Here is a 27,521-nt window from a genome sequence, read left to right as displayed (position 1 = left end):
ACAACAAATCCTACCAGAGAAAGCAGTTTTGCAGATACAACCATCTGCAATATAGTTTTTCTCAACACAGAACCATTACTCCTGTCATGATGCTTCTCTGTGCTGAAGCACGTTGTGGAAGCACGTTGTGTGCATGTGTCTATTCCATGTACCTATTAAGCTGCAGCATACGCTTACAGCTCTGATCACTTTTAATTATTGTTGACTTTTTTTTCACCTTATATCAGTTCAAAGTGACAACCCATTTTCTGTAAACATTTTGAATTATTTTGCTGCAGTGGCTACCAAAAAAAAAAAAATATTCCTGAGAGCTCAGCTGACTGTGAATGGATAGATGTACCCAGAAAACTCTTTCAATCCATCCTTCCCAAGGCTCCTCTGGGACCAAGATCTCTGTAGACATGAAGCCAACCGGAGAAACTAGTATCACAACGATGCCTCTCTGTATCTCTGCCAGACGGTATTAGTAAAAGGTAGGAAGAAAGTGTAAGATTAGAGCCACTGTGGAAACAACCAGTGCAGTGACAATTTGCCATGCAATGACAATTATGCCTTTCAGCTGAGGCTGTTTTCCGCCCATGGCATCCAGCAGGGATTTGTACTGATCACTGTTGGCTCCAGCAGTTTCTTGTCCTTATCACCTCTTTACCTTAGCTTCTTTCCACACTTGTCTCTCTTACCACCTGTTGTCTTCCTCAGTTCATTTCTCTTCAGTTCAGTCCTACCTCTAACTTAGCCACCATCCCCCCACCCCTTCCCAAACACAAATACCTGGGAAGCCTGCTTGGCTGGGGCTGGCTTCTGTGGTTCATACCCTTTCCCTCCTCCCCGGTGCGTTATCTCTTTGGCCGAGGCCTTGCTCCACTGCCTCAGCGCAACATTTAGCACAACTTGGCCTTATTTTGGTGGCCCAAAGTCCTGCTCTTACAGCTGTGACCAAGGAGCCGTGGCTAGAGCCCTAGTTTCTCTTCCCCCCGCTGTGTAAGCCTGAGGACTGTGTGGGCTCCCAGTTGGGCAGTGAAGGGAACCGCGACTCCTCTCGCTTCCTCCCCAGACTGCTTCAGACACGGCCACGAGCCGCTGCCAGACAGCACAACCCTCCCTGGCCACCTCCACACTGCCCCGGCCCCGCAGGAACGTAGGGCCTCAGGCTACACCGTACTCCCGGTGCCTGGGGGAGGTAAGCCAACCTCCCGCCATGCCGGGGCCTCACTTGCTGCGCCACCATCAACCGAGTGTGCGCTCGCTTAGCCGGCAGGGCAGGGGCAGGGGCAGGGGCGGCCGGCTGCTGTCACGCCGGGGGCTGGGTGCGGGCTCCCGAGGGCCGGGCCCGGGCCGCCCGCGCTGTGAGGGAGCGCCCTCGCGCCCGCACCCCCGCCTGCGCATGCGCCACCGCCCCGCGCGCTGCCGCAGCGCTCCCGCCCGCCCGCTCTCTGCGCACGCGCAGAGGCCTTGCCGCGCTCCTGCGGCTCAGCGCGCCTGCGCGGGCCCGGCGGCCACCGCCCCCCCCGCAACGGCTGCGGGCGCCAACTGCGCAGGCGCCGAGCGCCCCGCCCCGCCCCCTTCCGTTTCCCGGCTCCCTCGCCTCCGGGCCTCGCGGAGAAGCGCGGGGGGGAGGGAGGGGTAGGCGCGCGGGGGCGCGCGTGCGCAGGAGGCCGCGAGGGCCCGGCGTGCTCCCGCCGCGCCGCCTCGCGCGCCAATCGGGCGCCGCCCCGCAGCGTCGCGCCGTCGCGGCCCGAGCGCGCCGTGCGTGCGTGCGTGCGTGCGTGCGTCCGCTCGTGCGTGCGTGCGTGCGTGCGTGCTTGCGCTCGGCGGCGGCGGCGGCGGCGGCGGCGCAGCGTCCCCTGCCCCGAATGAAAGGGACGGTCCCGGCGAGCGAGCGGCCGTGAGCGACCGGCGGTGACGGGGGGGTGGGGGTGTGCCCGAGCTGCTCCTCTCCCCGGCGCCCCACCCGCCGCACGGGTGAGTGACTGAGTGACCGGCCGAGTGCCCAACCGCCTCGTTGCCCGCCCAACCGCCTCTTTGCCGCGCGCCCGGGGTAGGCACGGCGACCCCGGCCCGCCCGCCCGCAGCCCCCGGCCCGGGGAGCCCGCCCTGCCCTCCCGCCGCCTCGCCGCCGGTCCCTGGGCCTCAGCGAGCCGCCCGCCCCCGGGAGGGTCCCGGCACCCGGCGCTGCCTCTTCAGGGGGCGCCCCCCGGTGCCGTTACCCGCCCCCCTCCCCCCCACACCCCGAGCCGACGGCAGCCGCTCGCTCCGCCCGCCTCGGCCCGCTCCCTCCTTCCCTGGAGGATCCGCCCCCCCTTGTCTGCGAGTCCCGTTTCCCCCAAAATTTGGTGAGGAACGGGAGGGAGGGGGATCGCTCTCCCCGGGAGCCCCGCGTCCCAGCGAGCCCCCCCTCGGTAGGCCCTCCGCCGGGGAGGGGTCGGGCCCCGCCGGTGCTTGCGGCCGGGCCCCTGCGGGGGAAATCGCGGCACTGGGTCCCTCCCCAGAGCGGTGCCGTGGCTCACCGATCGCCCCGGGGAGGCGAGCGGCGGAGGTGCCGTTATCGGCCCATCTCCCTCTCCCCGTGGGAGTAGGTAAACTTTCATGAAGATCGGTCTGTGCTGTCTGCCAGATCTCCCTTACCGCAGGCTCTTTTTGTGTAATTTTTAGTTACCTGCTCCGTTCTTATTGTTTAGACTTTCCAGGGTTTGCCCCCCGCCCGCCTTTGGCCCCCTTTGGTTTCTTTTTTTTTAAGAAAGTTGCATGGATAAGTTCCTATCCTACTTTTTATAGTGACTGTAGGATGCTGTGTGAACGTAACTCTTGGATAAAGATTTCCATGGGACTTGTGACTTTGGCTTCTCAACTACAGACACCTACAGGATACCTCCCTTCTTCCCAGCTTCACCCCCCCCCTTCTCCAAAATAGTGCCCCCAATAATAGATGATTGACTCCAGAAAGTAGAAAGCACTTGAAAGTTTCTTGAACAGAGAATCTGGTATCTCTAGTGAGCATCTTGAAAAATTCGACACAAATATTTTCTGTAGCTTTTCCTGAGACTCCAAATCACTTCATCATGTTTAATGAGATTTTACAAAGCTTGTATACTTCTCTTGTAGGTTTTCCTTGGGTGTCTGAAATTTTCTTCATGGACAAATATAAATCCTAATTTTTAAAAATATAATTTTGTAATCGTACAGGCCACACAGCAAAACAAACTACATAAGAAAGTATAGCATACAGGGTGCTGTCGTTTGTTGGAAATACAAGTGGGGCCTTAACTCCTATAAACAGGCAGTAGCTCTTGAACATTATTTGGGCAATAAATAGAAATTAGAACCCAGGTTACTTTCCATTCTTCGGTGCTGAACGATGTCTCATACACTGAGAGCATCCTTCTTTGCCTGAGTCATTGAACTTGCACTCTTCTTTTATGTTTGAAAATCTGTCATCTAGAACTCAGTAAAACAGTATGCAAGCCATTTGAGTTTGTAAAACATGCTGCTTTAAAGATAAAATAAAGGTGCTATTAGGGGAAGCACCATGTTGAATACCATAGTGGACATTAAGAAACGTGAATGCAAATGAACCAAAATTTCTGAGTGAAGAATCACTGAATGAGTTTCTTCTTTTGTGATTTTAGGGTAGATGTAACTTTTCATTTTTTAGACCAAGCCTGTGGAAAACATATCTACATATAATAATCTGTGTTTTGTAGTACATATGTGTTCCATTTTGGTAGAGATAGTGCATAATCTCCTAGTCCATGATTCCATAGTACATCGCTTTCTGTAATCCAATCTATAAGACTTTCTCTGACAAAGCTGACAAGCAAGATTTCTGTCAACGGTATATTTAAACACTATTTTATAAGCCTTATTCAGTTGTTAGCTTTTTAAACATGGAAAACAGAAATATCGAGCTGTTTTTAAGTTGCGTTATTTTTCTTGTTCCAGTGAAATGTAGCTTGATACTTGGCAAGCTGGATTAGTTGCTTTTGGGTGATTTAGCTCAAGAGATGAAAACAATTTTGAGTGCTTGCATTCAGAATTCTGGATCTGTGGTATAGCTGCGTACCTTGGTTCATATTTTTCAGAAAATGGGTATTTTTAAATGGACAGGGTAAGTAGTGCATTTTGGCACAAAGAAAAGTGATCCCAGGGTAGTGTTTTCTCATGTTTATGAGAAAGCAAACATAATTTAGGGAGAGGTCTACAGATGAAATGCTTCTGAAATATTTCTCATGCTCTATTTTTTTTCTTCAGTCTTTAGAAATGTACAAAGAGTGTTAATGCCTAGTGATAAAGAAAACACAAATGCAAAGAACGCAGGATTGGAAAGAAAACTTTTAGATATCCTTGTAAAATGCTTTCAGAGTAATTTAATCTGATGGCAAAAAGAATGTGAGTTTCCTTTCTGGCATACCCTGATGCTTTTTGGTCTGTTTGCATTTTGAATAATTTTTCAAGTGTTAAATTATTTACAATTAAATAAGTATTCCAAAACATAATATTTGCTAATTTAATTTTTTTGCTGTTATAACATCAACATCCATGCATCATCAAGTAAATACTGGCATTATTTTTAACTTCACTGTGAGCCTTAAAAAAAATCTAATTATGCAAAAGTACTTCAAGAAGTTAGGTTATGTCAGGTCTAGTATTGCTGTGATGACGTGCCTTCTCGTGCCTGTTAGTGCACTGGAAGGCATAAAGCTGTGAGAAGATTCTTTATAATCTTGTTTCTTGGAAAGTTACTATTCTTATAAATTAATGATGAGAGCCACTTAATAAATTTTTATGTGTTCTATAAATTATTTGCATTTTCTAAAATATGAATTTGCCTGTTAAACTGAAGGATAGCTATTTTTATAGTAGTAATTCTGTAAGTCAGTAGAACCTGCACGTGTTCAAGGAAATCCGTGGTCTTCCTTTTAAGAACTGCTATCATTGCTGTCAATATAGTGATAGTATAATCTGAATATAAAATGAAACAGGTAGACCTAAATGAGTGTGTGTATATCAAATTATTTATACCAAACCAGGACTTCTTGCATTTAAAATTATTTTGTTAATGTATTTTTTAACCCATCGATGTGTGATTTATATTGATCTATTGAATGTGACTGGAAAACAAGAAATCTTTGTGATATTATTTCCTGCTTGTCTTTTCTAGGTCTTTTTCCTGCTCCCAAATTTTTTTTTTTTAAGTTTAAAAAATTATTAAAAAAATTTTTTAAAATCTGCGTATCTTTCCTTCAGAAACCATTCCTTCTTTCTACTCAGAAGAGATTACAGAATGGTCTTGTTTTGTTTTTTCTTTAGAAGAATACAGTATAGTAATTCTTTTGTGTTTAACACTTAAGGACTCTCTATTGCCACTGCAAAAGGGTGTGACTAGTTTATCCAGATTGGCACATTTTTTGTGCAAATCAGCAAGATCTGAAATCTATGCATTCTTCCTATGAGTATGCGTCACCGGCTAGTAAACTGCTTTCCAGTTATAAAAGAAGGCAAATGAAGCTGTTGGTAAAGCAAAGGCAAGAGACGCAGGACAGACGCCTTTTGATGCAGGAGTTTTGTAGTAAACATTGCAAGACAAACAGTTAAAACTCAGCTTGCGAAAATCTGTTGAAACAGAAGAGTGGGGCTCTAAAAGGATTGTCTTTTAGTAGTAGTAGGTGCCGACAGAAACTTAATGACATTCCTCTGCTTTCGATTAGAAAAATAGTGAGTGATGTTAGTATTAGGAGAGTCTGGCAGCACTCAGAAGCAGGCAGGTTTGCCTATGCAAATTTCAAAAACCAGTTGTGTATTTTCGTGCAGATTGCCGCTGTAGCACAGTCCAGATGCATTGCAACTCTGGTATTCTTACGGCTGGATTTTATATTTCTTTTTCCAACAGGAATATCAAACTATATGGTGGTTTTTCTTACTTAGATGAGTCTAATGTAGACAAAGGCTGAGGAAGATGCTTTTATTGCAGTTGTGGCCAATTTTGACAGTAAGGCTTGAATCTCCAAAGTAATAAACTGTAAGCAAGTCTGTTTGAAGAGGACGATATTTTCTTTCTTGAGAGATGTTGAAACAAATGAACACAAACCACGTAATACTGGGCCAAGAAGCACGTACGCTTGTTAGGCATTTTCACTTTTGAAATTGCCGTGTCTGCCTGATCAGGGGATTGGGACCTCGGTGTTTTAAAATGCGTTGCTGGTAACACATGAAAAGTTGTAATTCATGTTGAGTTTAATTTTCAGTTATTTTTCTTAGATGAGAAGAGCAGTGCTTATGCGCTTACTGAAAAATAGCATGGTACTGCTAAATTAACTGCGGGTCTTGAAAAGGTTTCCATTGCAGCGCATTAGTCATAGATCCTTCTAAAATTTGGTTCTTAATGCTGTTTGACTAGCCACAGTGTGTCTGTGAAATACCTAAAATGGTAACGTTTTATCTTCTCATCTCTACCCTCATCTAAGGGTAGTTACTCCTCTGCCGTGCTACTTTGTGAGCTTTTACACTCAAAAGCTGTTCTGGATGCTAGGCTGGACTCTGGGGCTTTTCTTTGCTTCTGTTTTTCGAGAAGTTCAGTAGCATGAATTTTATTGCATGCCCAGGTAGTGCATTTTCTACAAATTCTTTTGCTGTAATAAATACCTAGAAGAATGGGATGAAAGAGTTGCAGTAACTTTTTCCTGTAATGATTGCTGTAGTTGTTGTATTTTCCATTTATTTCTTCTTTTCCCCCTAAGTTTTATATTAGTATCTGAAGTTTTATATTAATGTTCAAACTTTTTTGCCTAAAGAACTAATTCTGCTTGCTGATACAGTTTCATAAAAAGTTGGCAAAATACTGCCTCTGTTGGGTGCATGTTTATTTGGATATATTGTAGTAGTGTAAAGAAAAGGGTAAAAAGGGACAGATCATTTTCAAGCAACCAATATTACATTTATAAAACTGTAAGTTAAATTGCCTTTTGTTGATGTTAATGTACTGATTGCACCTTTTTTTTCTGTAGCAGTGAGAGAATTGAAGTGGCATTCTAAGGTCATTTAAAATCATGACAAGCTCAGTTGGACAGAAAAAAGTCTCTTCAAGACAAAGGAAGTGTGGTTTTTGTAGATCTAATAAAGATAATGAATGTGGACAATTATTGATGTCAGAAAACCAGAAGGTGGCAGCACATCACAAATGTATGGTAAGTAACCCATAGGAAAAAGGAAAGGAATGTAGTGAGCTAGTAAAAGACTACAAACAAATGAAAAATTCAACGAGCTGTGGCATTGGCACAAATGATTAATCACTGTAATTTGAAAATTTTGTGGCTTTCATATATATAAATGTTGCATATCACTTATACCCTTAAAACTTAAAAATTAAATTTTGGTTTTATAATTTTAGCTGTTCTCATCTGCACTGGTATCTTCACACACTGATAATGAGAGTCTTGGTGGATTCTCTATTGAAGATATTCAGAAAGAAATAAAGAGAGGCACTAAACTGGTAAGTCTCTATTTTTGGCTCTTGAAAATGGAAGACAATATTTTATGTTCTATAAAGTTTACCGTGAAGTTGTTCAGTGGTTTTTTTGGTTTTTTGTTTTGTTTTGTTTTGTTTTGTTTTGTTTTTTTAAAGTGCTACCTTTGTGTGAGCTCTAATGTAACGGACAACTTATAGAAGGAGATGTTGAAGTAAAATTGGTTTGAGATTCATGAAAAGAACACCTCAGCAGATATGGTTATACTTATATTGAATTTAAATTTAAATGTCAGTTAACCAGCCCTTGAAGTGTCTTTAGGAAAGGATAAAAAGTAGTTTGTTTCTTTCAGTCAAGTTCTGCTCTCATGTAAACGTGTTGTTTTAAGAATTCTAGCTTAATCATGGAATTATTAAAAAATAAATCCAGAGTTATTATTTTTACAGTCATTTTTTTCCTCATTGGCAAATGTAGATGGTTGTAGCAGATATGTATTTTTTCCAAACAGATTTGAAAACTCATTTACAGAATATGCCCATTTTTCTTTTTGATGGGCTGCATATAAACAGTAGCATTTCCTAAATTTCTGTTTCTAATCCAGTAATTTCTATTTAATGCTTTCTGTTAGATTTCAGAAAGAAACCCACATTCTAGGGACCAGGTGAGGGTATTATTGTGGTTTTACTAGTATTTGGTTTTACTAGTATTTGCCAAAATCTGGTTTTAACTACCAAAGATACTTTCATTGCTTCCTTTTATATTGCTTTAAGAGATGATTCTGTGAATATAGGTGTCTTATGAGCTATGTGGGTACAACAGTGATTACAGCTCTACCAAATTCATGAGAATTGAGCAGCAATGTCTTTTTTTAATTCTCAAGAAGCTAATTCTTTTTTTTTTTTTTTTTTTTTTTTTTTTTTTAATTTAGAACTAGTTGTTTTCCATTTGGGGAAATGAGTGAGGCTTTTTAAAAATATTTTTAACAAATTACCAATTCACTCCTCACATCAAAAATTTTCAGCTTAGTTATTTAAAGCCCTCTTGCGTATTTACCAGTTCTTGGACTACTAAGAGTAGTCCGAAGTAGTATTGTAGAACTACAATTATATAATAATAGTCTAATATTTCATCCAGTGTTTCATTTGAATCTTTTCCAACGCAGGGACCTTTATTTGCTCTAATTAGCTGAAGCATAAAGAAGTAACTATTCACAAGTCATTCATGTTGTGATTAGGAATTTCCAAAGAACATGGTAGTAAACGGAACTACAGATCATAAAGAAACTTTTTGATGCTTCGGTCTCTTAAATGTTTTTTGAAGGTTATTTCTTTTTATGTCATTGGTGGTTTCTGTCTTTCTGCTTCTGAATGTCTTTATGTTCCTTCACTGGTGCAACAGCTGGATATATTCTTGGAGCTCACTAGCTGTACATATCAGGCACTTTGTTCAGCTTTTTGCAGAAAACCTGGATCTGGTCAACCTAGTGGATTCATAGTGCTGAGATGTGTCCTGTTTGGAGAGAATTTACAAGATAATTTGAGATCTTAACTAATTAGGTGCCTTATCTCTGTCTGTAGCTGTCAGAAAACTACAGCTCTGCATCACTCTCTGGAGCAATCTGTCTTTCTCCGTTGACTTGTATAGGAAGCTTAAAGCTAAATGTTTATAGTTAGCCCAAATACCCCCTCTAAGGCCTGCTTTCTGTTCTAGCCTCTTCTTTTATGTGGGAACACATTGAGCAAAAATATCTCAGCATGGTGCACCGGGTTAAGTAATTATATTGATAGCTTGGACTAAATTTGTCTGCTGACAGATTTGACGTAGTTGCCCTCCTTCGGGAGGTGCTGCTGCTGACCAGGTGTGCACTGAAAATGGAGGCCTGGTCGTTACTGAAGTGATAATGACTGACATGTAGAGCATTTCTGATGGTAAGGTATTTCTGTCTGAGAAAAGTTTGTAGGTTCAAATCTTAATAGGCCAGTCATAAAAACTTGTAAAGTCTAAACATTTGGGAGTGCAAGGCACTGATATCATTATTATTTCTGTTAGCTGTTCACGGAAAGATTTTTTTAAAGAGCTTACCTATTTTGCAGCTTGTCAATCTTCACATATACCTGACATAACTCGGGAATTAATTAATCTGTTGACAGTGACTATTTGGACAGCAGGACTTGTACCAATGGAATAAATATTTTATTACTGTCAGGAAACATAGACCAATAAATCAATATAAAAATTCCTGTGGTCTGTTTTGCTCATACAGCTACATCATGGTGCTCGTAAAAAGAAAGTTTTCTTTTAGTCATTTCTGGCTTTAAAAATCCTGAAGTACTGACTAAAATTGATTGGATGGATATAATTTCAACCTGGGCTTTTATAAAGAGCTTTGATCAGCCATTATTATATATTAAACTGTAACGTATAACAAATTTATGAAATAAAATACCCATACAAATTAGATAATGACTAGGGAACAGTATATATACCATTTCAGAGCTTGCAGAGGAGTAAATGGAGATGATCCAAGGCTTTGACATTTTTACTGTTCAGTTAACTTTCTTAAAATTGAAAAACAGGATGGTGATACATAACTGGTGATATATTTATTTGGTATATTTGAGATCAACAAGAACTTGACTGAGCTAGTGCAGTGGGCAGAAAGTGTATTCCAGAAAGATATATGTAAGGAGTATCCTACATCGCACACTTATGCTTATGGATTTGGAATTAGTCTTCTGGGGGCATGGGCAATGTGCAGGATAAAAACAAAAAGCTCAGGTTGTCTTGTGAGGGGAGTTTAATGGGAAATTCTGAGATTTTTGGCAATTTTATGTCAGTAGAAAATAATATAGAGAAAAATATTGTTATCGTATTAATTACTTCCTTTCCTAACACAGTGTGAGAAGGGCAGTGAACAATTTAGAAGCATGATAATTGGTGTATCCTAAGCAATGATGAGTCTAATATGGGAAGAATAAATTATTGGGAAAGAAAAGTAAAGCAACGGGCTCCCATTTAGCCTTTTTTGCAGTATAAGTATAAAGAGCAAAATTTAGTATAATTGAAATAAATTCATTGTATTTAACAACTATTTCACTAAATTCAGTGTTTTGGAAATGACTTAAGGAAATAACTGTGTAGAAAAAAGAGGTGAAGTTGGCTGCTGAGGCTAAGGTAAATTTGCAGCTCATCAGGATTTCTGACTCTGCAAGATTCATTGCCAAATGGGTGTCTTTTTTTTTTTTTTTTCCTTTCCCCTCCTACCTTCATAATGTAATTCAGAATTAAATGTACAATTTATGATTTCAACTTTTCTGAAATGGTTGGTGCAAACAGACTGTCCTTGGGAGCGGGATATTTAGGTGAATAGATGTGTCACTTTTGTCAAACACATGATATCCGACAAAAGTAAGTTACTTATTTTCTTCATTGAATTGATAATCAATGTATGACGGTTATTGTATTGTTGCATAATTGCAACAAATTTCTCCTTGATTTTAAAATGAATTATGAAAAATACCTGAGAGCAGGAAGAGTAATGCCAAGTGCATAACTCCATTTATTTGTCACCAGGAGTGGTAACTGTATTATTTTTAAACTCAGAAATACTAAGCCAACAGTAACATGAATTGTGCTTTCTTTTTCTTTACAGATGTGCTCTTTATGCCACTGTCCTGGAGCGACCATTGGCTGTGATGTGAAAACATGTCACAAGACATATCACTACTACTGTGCTTTGCATGATAAAGCTCAGATAAGAGAGAAACCCTCACAAGGCATTTACATGTAACTATTATTCATTTGCTATGTTTATTTTTGTATTTATATTTCACATTCTTTGTTTAAAAAAAAAAACAACAACAAAGCAAAACAAAAAAACCACTTTTGGAATCTAAAAACTTGCAAAAAAAATTCTAATTATGATTGTGGCATTCAAAATAGTGATGTGCTAGAAAAGCGTATTTTCACTGCAAGATTTGTATATCAGTGAGTCTTACAAGTGGGAGAAAAATGTACTGGCATTTAAATTTAAAAGATGAGTGAATAATCTGTGAATCGTGACTGACTTGACAGTTTTCAACTACTTTGTTTATAGGATTTTATGTCGAAAACACAAGAAAACTACGCATAACTCTGAAGGTAAAATTATTCAATATAAATTTTTCCCATTGTAGAAAGATACTTTGGTTAAATTTAATTTTTTTTTGAGAATATAAATGTTTTCAGTAAAAATTAGAACTACATTTTTTGAGAAACAATGAGTTTGAAAGCCCATCTGATTTCTGTATTTTCTCTAAAAATTATTGGTTGAGGTGGAGAAAAACCCAAAACATAAATTTTAGGATGTTCAAAAGATTTGATGTTCTGTCAAAACAAAGTTTGGGTAGAAGTAATGCATTCCCTTCTGGGAAGAAGCTGGATTATATTTGCAGTTAAATATTCACAATATTAACATCTAAAATATTTTGTCAGGTAACAGCTGATTTTTGCTATTGCTAATGTTCCTAAATATTCACTATTTTTTTTGAACTATTAAATAGAGTTTAACTCTTCAAATGAGAAGGACCCAATAGTAAATGAAAAGGTTTGTGATCAGATCACTTACAGATATATTTCTGAGTAATTTCGATAAACAAAAAAAGCGGTACGGATACATTCACAAAAGCCGTGCATCTTTGCAGAGGAGAGTAGTGAAATGCACGAGGGGTGATATGCCACAAACGTAGATAAATCGTGTGGTCTGTTAAAATTCCAAACTAGTTGTGCTATTGTGTATTTATGAAGGTATTTTTTCTTTTTCCTTTTTTCTACTGTTTCTGAATTTGGGTAAGCGAACAGTTGTTAGTTTACTTTTTGCATTACTTTCAACTGAAAGTTCATCAGATTTAGCTAATGAGAAGTACGTGAAGCTTTATTTAGTGAAGATCAAATTTCATAAATTACTTCAGTCTCTTTCTGCCAAATGTATTTTTAAGGTAATATGCTACTTTTTATGCTACAGGTAGTAGATATATTAATGGTAAGGTTTGGATGTTACTTCAGTGTTCAGAAAGATATTGAAGGCAGTAGAAAATCCCAAATGAAAACGGATTTTTTTTTTTTAGTCTATTTAAATAATTAGTGTCATGTGCTTTGTATAAAACACTGTCTGATTTTGCTATTACTAGGTTTAAACAAGAAAAGCAGTATAAATGTTATATTAATTCTCCAAAGAGACAGGGCCACATTATCTTGTACTATGGCACTTTGTTTCTTTGTTTTGGGGTTTGTTTTGCTTGTTAGCAGAAACAGAATATGAAAGACATTTGAGTCCAGGAAGATATTAATCTCTTTAACTGATATTTAAACATACTATTTTATACTTATTCGCAAATGGCTGTGTTTGACATCTACTGAAAAAGGCCTCCAATTCTGCATAGAGCCCGATGCCAATGGATGACTTTTTCTGCTTGGAATTCCTTGCAGGATCTGAACTTGTGCTTTTCTTTAAGAGTTTTCAGAAACCATTGTCTCCAATTCTACGATGTCATTCTCTAACAGCAAAGGCTTTTAAATACTATATGGATATATTTGTCTGAGAAGACATGGGAAAAATTACTACAGAGGCATAGTGGCTTTTTTCTTAAATGTTGATGATGGCAGTTTGTTGAAACAATAAACTAGACTCATCCAAAGAGACTCAGATTGAGGGTATGAGAATTAGGAATAAACAACAACACTCAGAAAAACTGGGGCCAAAGAACACAATAGTATCTCATTTAGCATTTAACTTTGCACTCATTTTTTTGTTTGAAATATTTAGTTCTGTTATGCTTTACACTTCTAGAAATATGTGTAGCTATACTTCACATTTTTGTTTTCTGTTTTTTGTTTAGTACTTGACTGAAATTCTACCCAGTGCTCTTGCCCAAAGAATATGTTCTCTTTTTAGTCCAAACAGTTTAGGGAACTACACCCATAGAATATTGTTCCTTACAGTTATGGATTTGATAATGCCAGAAGCTGGAGTTCTTTTGTGATAGACCTCCTTTAAACCAAAGAGAGTAAAAATACACACTGCGCGTCTTATGGAAATGACTTATAGCATTGTATAGCAATGGTATTTTGGTACCTTGAAAACTAATTACCTTTAGAAGACAGAAATATACAGGGTGGTTTTCAGAGTTTAAGAAGGGACTTATGGAAGGGTTTGTTTCTTAATATTTAAATGCTGAAGTTTGCTCAGTGAAATGGTAACTGGAAGATGTTGGATGGTGAGCTTAAGCTTTTTATATGTATTTTGTTGGTTTATTTCTTGAGGAAAATGTGAATATCAAAGCGGAATTTAAATATGAAAGAACGGTGGTGTGTGAAACCAGAAAAGACTTGCAGAGTGACTAGACTAGCTAGGGATAACATGGCAGCTTTTTTTTTTTTTTCCTCTTGTTTTTGTTTAATTTTCGTGAATCCTTGCTCTCAGCCGTGGTTTCGTAACAGAACAGTTAAAGCTCACCTGTGGTTATGTCACTCAATGTAAGTGCGCAGAGGCACTCAATTATCAGTCCTTTTTAATGGAAACTTCTTGATCCTGCTCTGGGATGCTGGTTTGGTTGGTTGGTTGGGTTTTTTTGGTCACTGTAGAACATCTGGTTTTTTATCCTTTGTTCTCTGTATCCAGATTTACTTGTTGCAGTTCAAATATTTTTATTATGTCACTTCTATTAGTGGATGTTGGAAGAGTTTTTAGGAGTGTTTGGTTTGGTGCAGTGCAGAGCAGTTTATTTTCTGTAGGCAGTACTGCTGCATAATAGTGAGATTTTTTCTTTCCCTTCCCTAGAAAATAGATGCTTTTGGGGGGCATACTTGTTCAAATCTGAGATCTGGTAATGTACCTTTTGTTAGAAATTCTAGTTTAAAAAGAATATCTGTTAACCATTTAATAACAGTTAAAGAAAATTTCTTGAGGCTGCATGGAAATGTGGTTGAAGGACCTATGTTGGAATTAAAGTTACCCAGTTAAAACCTTACAAAAAGGACCTATTAGATGTTATTTATTGCTGTCATGAAGTTCAAGTCGAGTGAGAATTCATGAGACTATCTCCCTATTCATCAAGACAAAGTTAATGAGTGATGGGAGTTCATTTTCCTTTAATTGACAGGAGTTGCTGAACTACCTTCTGTTTTCGTTGAATATAAAAATATGAAACATGGCAGCAAAGTGTTGTGTTCTTAAATTCATTATCTGTTTCAGCCGATTGTTGGTTTTGTCTAATTTATCTGTGTGGCCTAGCTTTCAGGTGACATAGGAGAATTGTATTTCTCCTGTATTTCCTTTCTGTATATATATTTCAGAGTGATTCTTCTGCGCTGTGTTCCCCCTAATTGGAAGAAGGACAGTAGAAGTGGGGTACTCTCACACTTTGTACTAGGCTGCGGCTGTGGGGTCAAAAGATTTGAAGACACCTGCTCGGAGGAGCAGACCAAGTTACTGAAAGCTTCACGTCTAGATTTTTGTCTTGCTGGTTACAAATCTAACAAAATAATCCTGAACATCAAGTAATAGTTTAATTCATAATTTAGGCAAGCAGTCTAAGTTTTCAGTACCTAATAGGTTATAGGAATTGGTGCCATTGCTTTCAAACTATCACAGCTAACTATTAGTTGAATTACTGTTCAGTTTGATAGAATTCCATTTATTCTTTTTGAAGAATAGAGCATTGTTGTACTAAGGTTTTGGAACTGTTTTTTGGAATTTATTCCAATGTACTGGAAATAATTGTTGAAAAGTTTAAAATCTGGCATCTTTCAGTTCCCTGCAGGTGGGGCTGCCCTGGCCCCTGTGTTGAATTTAAAACAAACTCAGCTCATCAGGAATAGTTTAATATAAACTAAGATAAGAATGTAATTTCATTCCTCTGTTACATAGTAGTAAAACAAAGAATAATGAAGACAGCCATGTGACTATATTGTTAATGTTTAAAGCAGATGCTTGGGAACTGTGGGGTCAGAAAATAAAATGTCCATAATTCCTATTGGTAGCTGTACTCAAAGCCTCAGGGAATTACGTTTCCACAATGGAAATAAGGACGTTCCCTGTCTCAGCATCCTTTTCATCTTACTCTAAAGATCAAACACGAAATCTGTGCTTCTCGTGCTGTTCAGTAAGTTGAGTCAGGATAATATTTCTCTGAGAGACCTATTTAGAGATGCTGCAATCTATATCAAACCGAGTACTTTTTCAAAGCGCTGTGTAAGCCAGAAGCTGGCAGGGAAAACATCCGAACCTTTTTGGCATTATAGTTAGGTAACATCCCAGTTCATCTACGGATTCTTTAATCAGTGTTTGTTCATAGTTGCATTTTCTGTAACGCTGTTCACAGCATAAGCTTGCCTAACATTGTATGCATTAATGCAGTCAGGTAGAAAAGTTTCCATAACATTGCAGTTGCTGTTTCGGTTCTGCTGGTGGATGGTTACAAATTCTTTTTTAGGCTCTGCTAGCGCAGCCCTCTTGTTGTCTGTCTTACGGAGAATGCTGCTCTGAATGTGGCATCAAATGTATGTGTAGTGTTACGACACAAACGGTTGGTCCAGGCGGTAAGTTAGCAATCTCCTATGCAGCGCATTATAGACTAATGAGGTATTTTGCAGAAGCATCACAATGGTGTTTTCTTATGGAAAAACGCACAGCTAATGGAAAAGGAAAGAATGTAATGTGGTGAATGGTTTGCCCTATCTGAGGAGTTGTCCTGTGATGTTTACATTATAATTCTCCTTCCTATCTAGGCAAGACGTTGTACAAATAGAAACTTGGTCAGCTAACTCATACTTAAAAGATTTATCATACCAGTTGTCGTAAGCTTTCTGATTACGCGGATAAGCTAAGTGTATTGTCTGTCTTCAGTCTTCGCCAACAATTGTTTGCTTGAAAAAGCATTTAGATTGTATGGTTATGAAGGACTATTTCATTCACTTTCTATGTTAAAAGTACTTAATTAAAGAAAAAAATCTCAAGTACTTCCTAACATAGATACTATTCAGTCAAAAATAGCTTTTGGACAAGAGTCATCAGTTCCTTGAGGTATCTGGTACTTTTGGAAAACATACTAGTGATGGGACCTAAGGGGTAATTTAATTTTTTTACTCTCCACTCTTGCTTTCTCCAGTTTAGATATGTTTCATGTAACTTAGTCTTTTTCCATTTGAAAACAAACAAACAAACAAACAAACAAACAAACAAAACCAAAACAAAAAGCTAAAAATTATATTCAGCATTTTGATCATTAATTTCACATCATTTGCTGATAAAAGCTACTGTTATTTATGATTGGATTACCTGATTCTGTATTTGCTTGCAAGGGTTTTTATGCAAATCTCTATTCTTATTAATGCTTACAGATGCATTCACATTTTTATTATTGACTACTGGGACAATAAGGTTTTCAAGGTTTTTCAACATTTTTTTTTCAATTTAAAATAATTATATTGCCACATATGGTTCATTGGGTTTCAGCCATATTTTAAGGACATCTTGCTTTAACATGCTAAAGTACTTTTTCTTTCTCTGTTATATTCCGTTTCTCTTCTAAAAATCTAGTAAGGTTGATTTTGTTCTTGTAATTTTTAGAGTTTCTCTTTTATCCCAAATGCACTGTAAAACTTTAAATACATCTGTGTGATTTCAGATTTACATAATAATATGTCCAAGCCAGTTCCACATTCTACATTCTGCCTTCTTTTTGTGTACAGTCCTCCTTGCAAATACATTTTGCCACTCAGTTTCGTTTATTGTCTTCCTCATACAGACGTAGGCCCCTTTGCTTCTGGCTCACTTAGTCCATTGTTTAAGGTAATGTAGGAGGTGGGTACAGAGAGCAGTATTAGCCTTTATTGTACACATCCTCTTTTTATTTGTTCTTTCACAACCTTTAAATCACTTAATTCTTTTATTACTTTGCTTTAACCTAGCTTTTGGAAAAGGGTGATTTCATGTATATTTCAAGCTGATGCAATACAGAATAGATCAGTGATATCTCAACCTCTTCTCTGCCAAGCCTTATTTTAAACAGCAAAACATCTTGATCCTTTTTCCTTCCAGTCATGATCAAAGGAGAATTTTTAGATTTCTCTCTGAAGCTGAGTCTCCCTGTTAACAGTTTATGTAATACAGCATTTTGCTCGTCGTCTTTTTGTGGTACTTTGTACTGCTCATGGATTTCTAAAATGCAAATGTGGGGCTCGTTGCTGCTCATCTTTCCGCTCATCTGAATCTACAATATCGTGTTCTTAGGTGCTTTTGAAAATGTAGAATGTTTCCTCTTGATTTCTACCCCCACCCCTCCCTCTCAGACCGTATTGCGTATTAAGCGTGTTTTTTCAGATATAGCATTTAGGGACTTCTGAAGAAAGCTCATAAGACACGTCCTTTGAAGACTTTAGATAAAGTTATGTTGAGAATATTGTGATGATTTTAAAAATCAATGCAGTAATGGGATATGGGATGGGGGGCCGTTGAAGAATATCTAGGGAATCTCAGGGGATTCAGAGTATGGGTGATATCCATGATAAAACGTCATCTGGTCAGGGAGGAGTTGAACAACTTTTTGTGTTTTCCTTAGTTCAAGCTGACATGAGAAGTTGGAAACACCCAACCATCAGATGCCAGGGAAACAGGGTAAGCTGGCAGTGGGCTTGAGGGGAGGGATAGGGCACAAACCAAATTGTATATTAAACAGTAAAGACCATCCAAGGCAGGTGTATTTTAAAGTTGGTTACAATCTCTTTCTTCCTGTACTGTTATGCTAGTTCATAGTGCTGTTAAAAATGAGAGAAACTTTAATGTTCTGAGGTATCGGTCTTGTAGATAGATGTGGTAGAGCAGATCCTCACATCTTGGTGGTGTTAATGTGTAGGTCCATGTCACTTGTAGTAGGAGACCTAAACCTGCAAGGAATTCTATTTTAATGAAGGGGTCATGTAGCATCTAGATTTCAAGGAACTCTGAACTTTTTTGGAAGTACTAGTTTTGAGCACAGAAAAGGGATTCTGCTTTGGGGAAAGCTGTGCAATCTTGATGTTTTTTTATCTTACACTGAAACCATCTTTTAAAAATACAGCGTTTTTACTTTTCAAAGCTGAAATATTCTAATAATTGTAGACTAAAAAAATAGCACTTAAGAACTTATTCTATAAGGAGGCTGTGACATTTCTTATAAAAAGTTGATTTTTATAACGTGTTCTTGGTTTTTAGCAACTATGATTCACTTCCAGTATTGAAAGTGTGACTGTAGAGAGTTCGGGATGTGCTTTAATGCTGTTTAGAAAATAAGGTTGGACTTAGAGGTGGAAAGCATTATGGTTGACAGAATTGATAAGAAGCTTTGGAAAAAATACGGAATGTTGGTGAATGGACTACATTTTGCTTCATCAAATACAGTAGGGAAATCCGTGGAATGATTTTGGAAGGAATATTTTTGAGTTCTTACTGGTGTTATTTAAAGGTTCACGAATTCAATAGTCACATTTTTGTAAGACTTTTTTGTCTAGAATAATCATCTATGATTTCTGTAAATGTAAAAGTAGAGACAAAGATTCACAAATTTCTTTTTAATATATTGGTGGAGAATTCGTATGATGAGGGACAAGATAAAAGAGAATTCTTTTATTTGAAAGAGGTTTTCAGGTTGTAATAAGATTTGCTATGTGCAGTCTGAGAGGTACGATATCTAAATTGCATAATCTTACTTGGGGAATTTAGCAAGTAATGATAAATGGAAAAAATAATGTTAGATAGTAAATTCTGAGAAGAAAATGTAATGTGTTGTTTCATTAGATAATCCATGTCATCATGTATTTTATTTTATTCTTTTCAGAGTAAAATAAATGGTGCTTTTGTCATCTAATTAGAAATGAATAGTATATATATTAAAGCATAGGAATGTTGTGGTGGATAGACTGATGTATTTTAGTAGCAACTTGGGAATATCTGTATATAGCTGAATAATCTGTCAATTTGAGCCAAATAATTTGCAGATTTGTATTCATTTATTCTCAAATTTTTGCCTCTTTCTAACCATAGAACAGAGTACAACTTTGGGGAATTATGTTTCAGTATAACCTGTTGTGATGCATTTGGATTAGCTTTCTGTCCTTCATTAATAAATGTGCAAGAAACTGTAGCTTCCTCAGGGATGAGCGACGGTTAGGATAGACTAAGCTTAATAGGACACACTTGTATGCAAGGCCTTGGGCCAGCAGCTCAGTTATCTTCTACTCCAAGTTGATGGCTGTGGAATATGTTCCAAGTCTTTGACTTCAAAATTTTGTGCCATTCAGTCGCTGTTAATCATGAGATAGAAATGTGATAATAGATAAGAAAGACGAGGTCTGGCGAAGCAGCATTTAGTCTCAAAATAAGATGTCCTGTCTGGATATTGAGACCACGATACAATGGCAATAAGTGACATAGCAATGCTTAAATAATAACAACGATACCACAACAGTTAAGTGGCCCATTAATGTGAAGAGTAGACGTTCCACATCTTCTGATGAGGATTTCCTTCCGTTTGGGGGCTCATACTGATGTTTGTGGTTTGGATTTTGAGGAGCGAGTTCTTTAGCGGCGTGTGTGCATATTTCTTTAAACGAGTCTGCTGAAATATCTGCAGTTTGAGCAGAGGTGGGTGTTACATATTAAGAGGAACAAGAAAGATGCTCCTGTGAGCAGCTGATGATCAGGGAAGTTGTTAGCAACTGAATAGAGCTGGTTATTCAATATCAGATATAACTTAACTAGATCATACTGGAAGCAATCTTAAGTTTGCAGAATTGATCTGTATTAACTGTAGAGCTTTGAGTAATCAACAGGACAGTCTGCTAGATTACTGGACTACAGTTCTATGTAGCATTCAGGAGCTGAGCTGACATTTTCAAAGGAACTTGTCAAATCTCTTTGGTATGTCTGTATTAAAAATACACATTCTTACATCCTTAACAGTCTACAAGTACTTTATCTGGGATATTGTCAGTGTGGATGATGTTCTGTAAACTGGTGGCTGCTTTTAGCTGTAGATGTAAAAATATACTGTGACTAAAATGAAATTTTAGGTTTGTTTCATGGAGGCAAAATAAATTTCAGTTTTAAAACTTGATGTTAATGCTATAGCCAAAATGGGTGATTTTTTTTTCTTAAGTCAAAAGGCATCAATTAATAAAGCAAGGACAGCGGTGTTATTTAGAAACACTGGCATAGTATCAAGGGCAATTTACATTGGAGTTATGCATTTTTACAAAAATAAATTAAAAGCTTATTTCATGGTTGAAAACATTTTCTGGTTTCAGTGTAGTTTAAATGAGTCTTATTTTCAGTGGAGGTGAATATATGTATCTGAGGACACTTTTTGGGTCTGACAGTAGAAGTTGTAAGAAATGCTAGACCTTCTTCATATGTTATAAAGATGCAAAGCCGTGCGACATGTATAAAGAAGTAAATAATGTTTTCAGGATCTGCAGTTGCATGTTTGTAATAAATGGGAAAAAGTTGCTATTTTTTATTTTTGATCAAAATACAGAAAATACAGGTTATGTTTTTTTCTTCTCTGTGTTTGGGGTTTTTTGTTTGTTTGTAAAATTTTTGAGGATGTTATTTGATGATGTTTTCTAACTTCTAAAGCAGATTTAGAAGAAAGTATCAATGAACACGAGTTGGAGCCTTCACCTCCCAAAGGAAAAAGGAGAGGTCGTAAGGGAAAGCCAAGAAAAACAAATTTAAAAGGGCAATCAGAAGACACTAGATCTACGTCCTCACATGGCACAGATGAAATAGAAAGCAGTTCCTATGTAAGCAGTAAATATGCTAAACTTCTTAGAAGACAGAATTGCATATTTCTTCTCTGCAAATATAATTTTTATTAAAATTTGCATTTGTCTGAGCCTCCAGCTGGTGGCCACAGGCTTTTAAAATTACAACCTTATTTGTAACCCAGCAGTATATTTTAGTAAAATGTTTTTCTTTCAGAGAGACAGGTCTCCCCACAGAAGCAGCCCCAGTGATACAAAACCTAAATGTGGATTCTGTCATGCAGGTGAAGAAGAAAATGAAGCTAGAGGAAAGCTTCATATATTTAATGCCAAAAAGGCTGCAGCACACTATAAGTGCATGGTGAGTAACGGTATTGTTGTTAACCAGTCTATTATATGAATTTTGTCTGAATTGCTATTTTAGATTTTAATACAGTACCCTCACATGTAATTATGCGTGAGTATTGTCTGTGCGCTGATGATCTGTTTAAGCGCTGAAGTGTTGCGAAGTGAGCAATTCATTTCTTTTCACTGCGGGCAATATGGCTAAAAGTTGGCTACGTGCTAAGAGATGGAATTAGCTCAGGGAGACTCTTTAGCTTATTAAAAATGCTCCCTAGCATCTAAATGCATACACAATATTTCAAAAGGAAAACAGAAAACAGTTTTAACTCAAAGAATCCACTCCAAAAATAAAATACCTTTACTCCACAGGCCTTCAGACAAAATCCAGGAAGAATCCATGAACTTCATTAATTTTCTGACCAGTGGATTCAGGCTGTGTGACTCAAGTAGAGTGGGACATGGAAGTTCTAGAAAACCCTTGCCTTTAGATGATCACATTTATAGAACTGTCAGCCTGAAAAGAATCTGCTAATTTTAATGAGCATGAGCAGATAGTGCTATCTTTCATATAACTCGTTCTATGAATGAGGTAGGGCTTTGAGTAACAAACCTCAGTGGTTCCTGTTGTACCTCAAAATGAATAAATAGTCCAGGCAATCTGTGAAGTATTAATTAAGTGTCTTCCTATACCTAGCCTCACTAAGCAGAGAGCTGGTGTGTGCCAGCAGCCTTGAGCTTAGAGTATTCTTCGCTACTTTGTGAAGCTGGGCTTCAGTTTTAAGACAGTTTAAACCGAATATACCAGGATGATGATAGTAGGGATGGTACTTAGGCGCTCCATTGTCACCCCGCAGGGCTTTTCAGGTATGTTCACATCAGCTGTGCTGTGAAGCTGAATTATATAAATGTCACAGGGAAGGAAATGGAAAATTCCTAAAAAGTTCAGTGGTGTAATTGAGAATATTGCCCGTTTATTACTTTGTGTTTTCATCATGTAATTTTTCTTGTCTACTCCTTTGTCTTTTAAAATACATTTCTCCAAGACAACAAATGTAATTAAAACAGTCAGGTGGGTATCAGAAGGAATACTCGTACTAATTACTCAGCACGGGTTTTTCTCCTAGTTTGTTGGTAAAGCGCATGCTGTCTGAGATCACAGAAGGGGATGTTCAATACTCAAGTTATTCCTGCACATAAAAAAATTTCTAATCGTCTTGGTGACCTGAAATTATTTTGACTTCCTTGTTTTACAGTTGTTCTCTTCTGGCACTGTCCAGCTAACAACAACTTCAAGGGCAGAGTTTGGTGATTTTGATATCAAAACTGTACTTCAAGAAATCAAGAGAGGAAAAAGAATGGTATGTATCGACAGACTGTGATGAATGTGTTACTGATTCTGCGAAGGTGTGTACAGCTCTGCCTCCTTCCTTTTGTGACACAATCTTTTCCATCTGTTTCTAAACACAAAATTGAAATGTGTTGTTACTTTTGGGACAGGTAGCCAGATAGGAATCACCTTAAAAATTAGTGGTATTTGGGCATCTGGTATTTGGGGTTCTTTATGACAGTGTACAAAGTAAATTATTATTAGCCTTCCTGTAACTGTAAGAGAGTAAGAGGTTTGGATCCTGTGTTACTAAAAGCACGCTGTGTAAACCTACAAATAAACTTGGAGAATATGTTCTTGCAGTGATGTGTTTCCAACTGTTTTGACGTTTTAATATGAAAACGTATTACGGCCTCAGAGATGGGGATGTTGGTAAAATGTCACATTGCCTTTTATTAAAATTCAAGATGTTTCTAAAGTGGTAAAAAATTGGGGGGGGCGGGGAGAAAACAAACAACTCCTAACCGTATTGTTCCTTGAAAAAAAAAAAATTAAGATTCTTCATATATCAACATACTAACTTCAGTGGTCATAAAATGATCTTGGAAATGCAGTAATACGTGCAATCATGTAGCAATTTTCAGTGCAATGGACAGATAAATCGTAGTGTTCATATTTTAATAGATTGGTATTATATAGTTTCTGTTTAACAATATCTTTGATTAACTTTTCATTGGAAGGATGATCTGCCAGAGAAATCACTCTGTTCCAAAATGGTAGCCATAAATATGAGGAACACTAAACTGAATACTAAGAGGCAAGAGACTGAAAGGCTGAACAGTGCCATTCTCTTCTTTCCCCTGCACAGAAATGCACACTTTGCAGCCAGCCTGGTGCTACTATTGGGTGTGAAATTAAAGCCTGCATAAAAACATACCATTACCACTGTGGAGTAGAAGACAAAGCTAAATACATTGAGAATATGTCACGAGGAATTTATAAGTAAGGACCTATGTAATTCTTGAATCTATAACAAAAGTGAAGATATTTCATGGCACGTTTTCTGCCTAACTTGGCTAGTCAAGTATGTTATTAAAAAAAGAGAATATTATTTCATTTTAAATGGTATTTTAAAGTAATTGTTGACTTTGCGAAATACTACAGTTACTCTGCTAACTTAAATTTCTGTAGTAGTGTTGTAATATGAGAAAATTAATTGACTTATATTTTGCTCTTCGATGAATCTGTAATATATATTGAGGAAACCCTGGATAATTTCTGTCATGATTCCTCCATATCGCTGTGTGTTGTAGATTATTTTTGTCTTTTTGGACCCCGTAATTTTCCATACTTGCTTGCGGAACTGCTGGCGTTAGTGACTTGGCTGCAGCTGGGGTGCCAGTGTGGTTGTGCCCACAAGAGGGCATTCTCTGAGCAGTGTAGCAGCAGTTCTTGGAAACTAGAATTGATGAAAGTTTTGTTGGGTAGTCTCCAACCTTGTTTTCTTTCTCAGTTTAACTGATGCTTGACTGAAAACCATGGATGGGTTAAAAGAGTTAGCAAGTGACTTGTAGCACATTTCAAAACTAATTGAGAGGAAAGTCTGGTTTTGATAGATATTTTCGGTAAAAGTCTTCACTGTTTCTTTTATTGTGCTAGACTCTATTGTAAAAACCATAGTGGAAATGATGAAAGAGATGAAGAGGATGAAGAAAGAGAAAGCAAAAGCCGTGGCAAATCAGGCACTGACCATAATGACATTCCTCAGCAGCAGCTCAATGGAAACTAGGTATGGAAGTTACTCCTGACAGATCTGTTACCAAGACTGAAACGCAATATACATTTAATGTAGTTTATTGCAGTGAAGTATTTAAATCTAGTGTATGCAGATAAGTACTTTTTATTGGCATACTGTAGAAAAATGGGGAGGATTTGTTGTTTTTTAAATCTGGCTGACTTTGTAACAGTATAAGAAGGGAGGCCCTCATTTCTATCGCTAAATATAGATGTAATGTCAGAGCTGCTAAATGCTTTTCTGTATGATTTTAAATTTACTATTGTTTTCATCATTTTTTAAACAGGTTCAAGGGACAGAGTTATAGAACTGGGAATGGCTAAGACATCATAACTACTAATTCTTTTAAATTGTTTTCTAAAATCAGAAAAGGGTTAGTAACTTTTTACTGCCCAACTCTGTTAGAAATTTCATTGAACTGCCTGAAACGTTCATGTGTGTGAGCCTTCAGTAAGTGGCAGAGTTTTACATGTCAATATTATGTAGTTTGTAGTCTGCAGTGTCTGGAAAAAATGAAACACTATATAAATGATATGTAATATGTACAGTGTCAAAAGTTAAGGCAGACATTGAAATGAAGTAAGATCTATATTTCTGGACTGAATAAAAACCTTAAGATTTGGAATGTGTAAGTTGTTTAGTGGATTCATGCAATGAGGGAAGGTCTTAGCTAGTTTAATTAACAACATGGACAAGTTCGTGGTGGCAGCAAGCTGGTACTTTGTGAATTTTGCATTTTCTTCATACACAAGTTACGGAGGCTATACATGGGAAAGCCGCGCTCTGTTTTTGCTTGCAAAGCACACAGTAGAAAAGGACTCAGTGTACACCGAAGCACGCTTGAACATTTCAGGTTGTTCCTGTTGTGACTGCTCATTCCGCCCAGCATTGTTTGCGGGAGATTAACTTGAGCAGCTGTTGGTTCTGAGCTGTGAGCTTTAGAACTCATGCCAAAGGGCTGTAGTTCATTCTTTCCCCACCGACACACCTCTCTGTGTCCCTGATTTACAAAGAACACCAAGTGTGATGAAAACCTTACTATACAAATGTTTGGACTCTGCAGCCCAATCTCTTTTACTTCAGAGAGTTACAATTCTTAACTCACTATGGAATTTAGCCACCATATCTGACGTCCATACCTCAAGTGTTCTGTGGAACACTTCATGTTTTGTCCAGAATATGCATAACGGTCCCATATTCTGTAAGAAGAATGAGGAAACAACCTTTTTTGCTAGATTGGTATTTATTTTTTAATCTTATGACCACTATATGAGAAACGTTGCTCATCATCCTTATTGTTTTAGTGATTATTTTTTCTCTTTCTGTCAAGTCAACAATCATGTCGTGGAATTCTACTTGCTAGATGTTGATGTTCCTTTAGGGAATAATCAGATCTAGGCTATACCAAACCTAACAGATCAGTCCTCTGACTGCTTTCAAAACACCTTGTCATTTCTAATGGCTACTAGCTTCTTCAATTGGTCTGTTAAAGCACATTCTCAGACTTACTTAAATAAAACCAAAAAGCTGAATCTAGTCCACATGTTTGTCTGTTGCTATCGCATCACCTTATTGTTTGTTTAGGGTTTTGACTTGTTTCACTCTGAACTCCCAACAAAACTTCTGGATTTGAAGGAAGGAAACAAGCAAAATACACTGATTTGACTATAAACTGCTACAGTTCTTCTGTGATTGGTATTGCAAAAACAGTTCATTTGTAACATGAGTTTCTGTAGCATTTTTTACTTGTATTTTTAAAAGATTTAATGTGTGTCGTTTGTCTTCTTATGCATTCCCTTAATGTCTTGAGGGACTCAATTACTGTATATTGGAGTTTCTAACATTTTACCTGTTAGAATTCAATCAATTCTGTTTGCTTTCCTGGAGAATAATGCCATTTTGGAAAGAAATATTGCTGTGTACAGGAAATATTCAGTTACTGCTCTAAACATGATGCCATTGATCATTTTTATTTTGTATTTGTAACTTTCAAAATTAAAAGCGTGACTTGAATTGCAATGACAGATCGATTATTGAAATTGTCTATCAAGGTGTTTTGTTTCTCCTAGAATATGAACATTTTTCAGCCACTCAGAACAGTTTTAGAATGCAAAATAGCATCCTTCAATGTTTAAATTACTTCTAGATTTGTGCCTCAGACATGGCCCTCCCATGGAAAAAAGGCACTTTGTTTGCAGCTACTGTATTTTAACTAAGGTTGCATGGGGTAGATCTGCCAGCATACTGATTGTATTTGAGACTGAGCTCTAATTCATAGTGTGTCAGTTGCTTAGTATAATATTCAGTCCAATAATTCATCTGTTACGAAATGAATTACCCCATTCCATGCCTCGAAGAACCAGAACAGCACTTTACCTTCTGGTAGCAGAAAAGTAAGTGGCTGGTTTACCTGTTACCTCTTTGTGCTGAGCTGGCCTGACTAAGCTGTCATTAATTCACAGTTCATGGAGACAAAGTCAGAAGCAAAAATCTTTTCGTACGAGCCTCAGATTTGTCATAACTGACTTCAACTCATGTATGCTGGGTAAAAGTGCCTTACAATGTAAAAATTGTATTTATATGTTCCCAAGTAGCATCACCTGCTGGGGAGTAATTCTGTCGTGGTGTTAATATTTAGAAGAAATGTACCTCAGCAGTGTATTTACTGTACATCTCTTACGTCCTTAATTGTAGTTTTAAAAAGCATGACAATGTATGATAGTATACAACATTTACATCATTTTTTTAAAGACAAAATACTGCCATTACTGTCTTTTTATGTGTATTTTAGCTTGGAATTTCAGACAGTCTGTCT

The 27,521-nt window shown here is 38.0% G+C and overlaps 1 protein-coding gene across 4 annotated transcripts; it reads left to right on the top strand.

Annotated features, from left to right (window-relative positions):
• Positions 1 to 1,769: 1,769 nt before the first annotated feature.
• PHF6 (PHD finger protein 6) lies at positions 1,770 to 27,521 on the top strand. 4 transcript variants are annotated; one of them, XM_082323056.1, is made up of 11 exons: positions 1,770 to 1,962; positions 7,005 to 7,181; positions 7,385 to 7,486; positions 11,113 to 11,246; positions 11,557 to 11,600; positions 21,112 to 21,278; positions 21,457 to 21,600; positions 22,838 to 22,942; positions 23,780 to 23,913; positions 24,571 to 24,700; positions 24,993 to 27,521. In XM_082323056.1, exons 2-10 carry the CDS (start codon positions 7,044 to 7,046, stop codon positions 24,698 to 24,700), a joined length of 1,098 nt encoding a protein of 365 aa, XP_082179182.1. In that variant the 5' UTR covers positions 1,770 to 1,962; positions 7,005 to 7,043; the 3' UTR covers positions 24,993 to 27,521. The 4 variants fall into 4 exon arrangements, with proteins under 4 accessions (XP_082179182.1, XP_082179184.1, XP_082179183.1 ...); XM_082323058.1 differs by having other exon boundaries at positions 7,002 to 7,181; positions 21,115 to 21,278; XM_082323057.1 differs by having other exon boundaries at positions 7,002 to 7,181; positions 26,291 to 27,521.

This window comes from Platalea leucorodia (genome assembly GCF_965183815.1).
Source record: "Platalea leucorodia genome assembly, chromosome: 10".
Taxonomy (NCBI): Eukaryota; Metazoa; Chordata; class Aves; order Pelecaniformes; family Threskiornithidae; genus Platalea; species Platalea leucorodia.
Note: the sequence above shows the minus strand (reverse complement) of the source record. Positions and strands in the feature narration are given on the sequence as shown.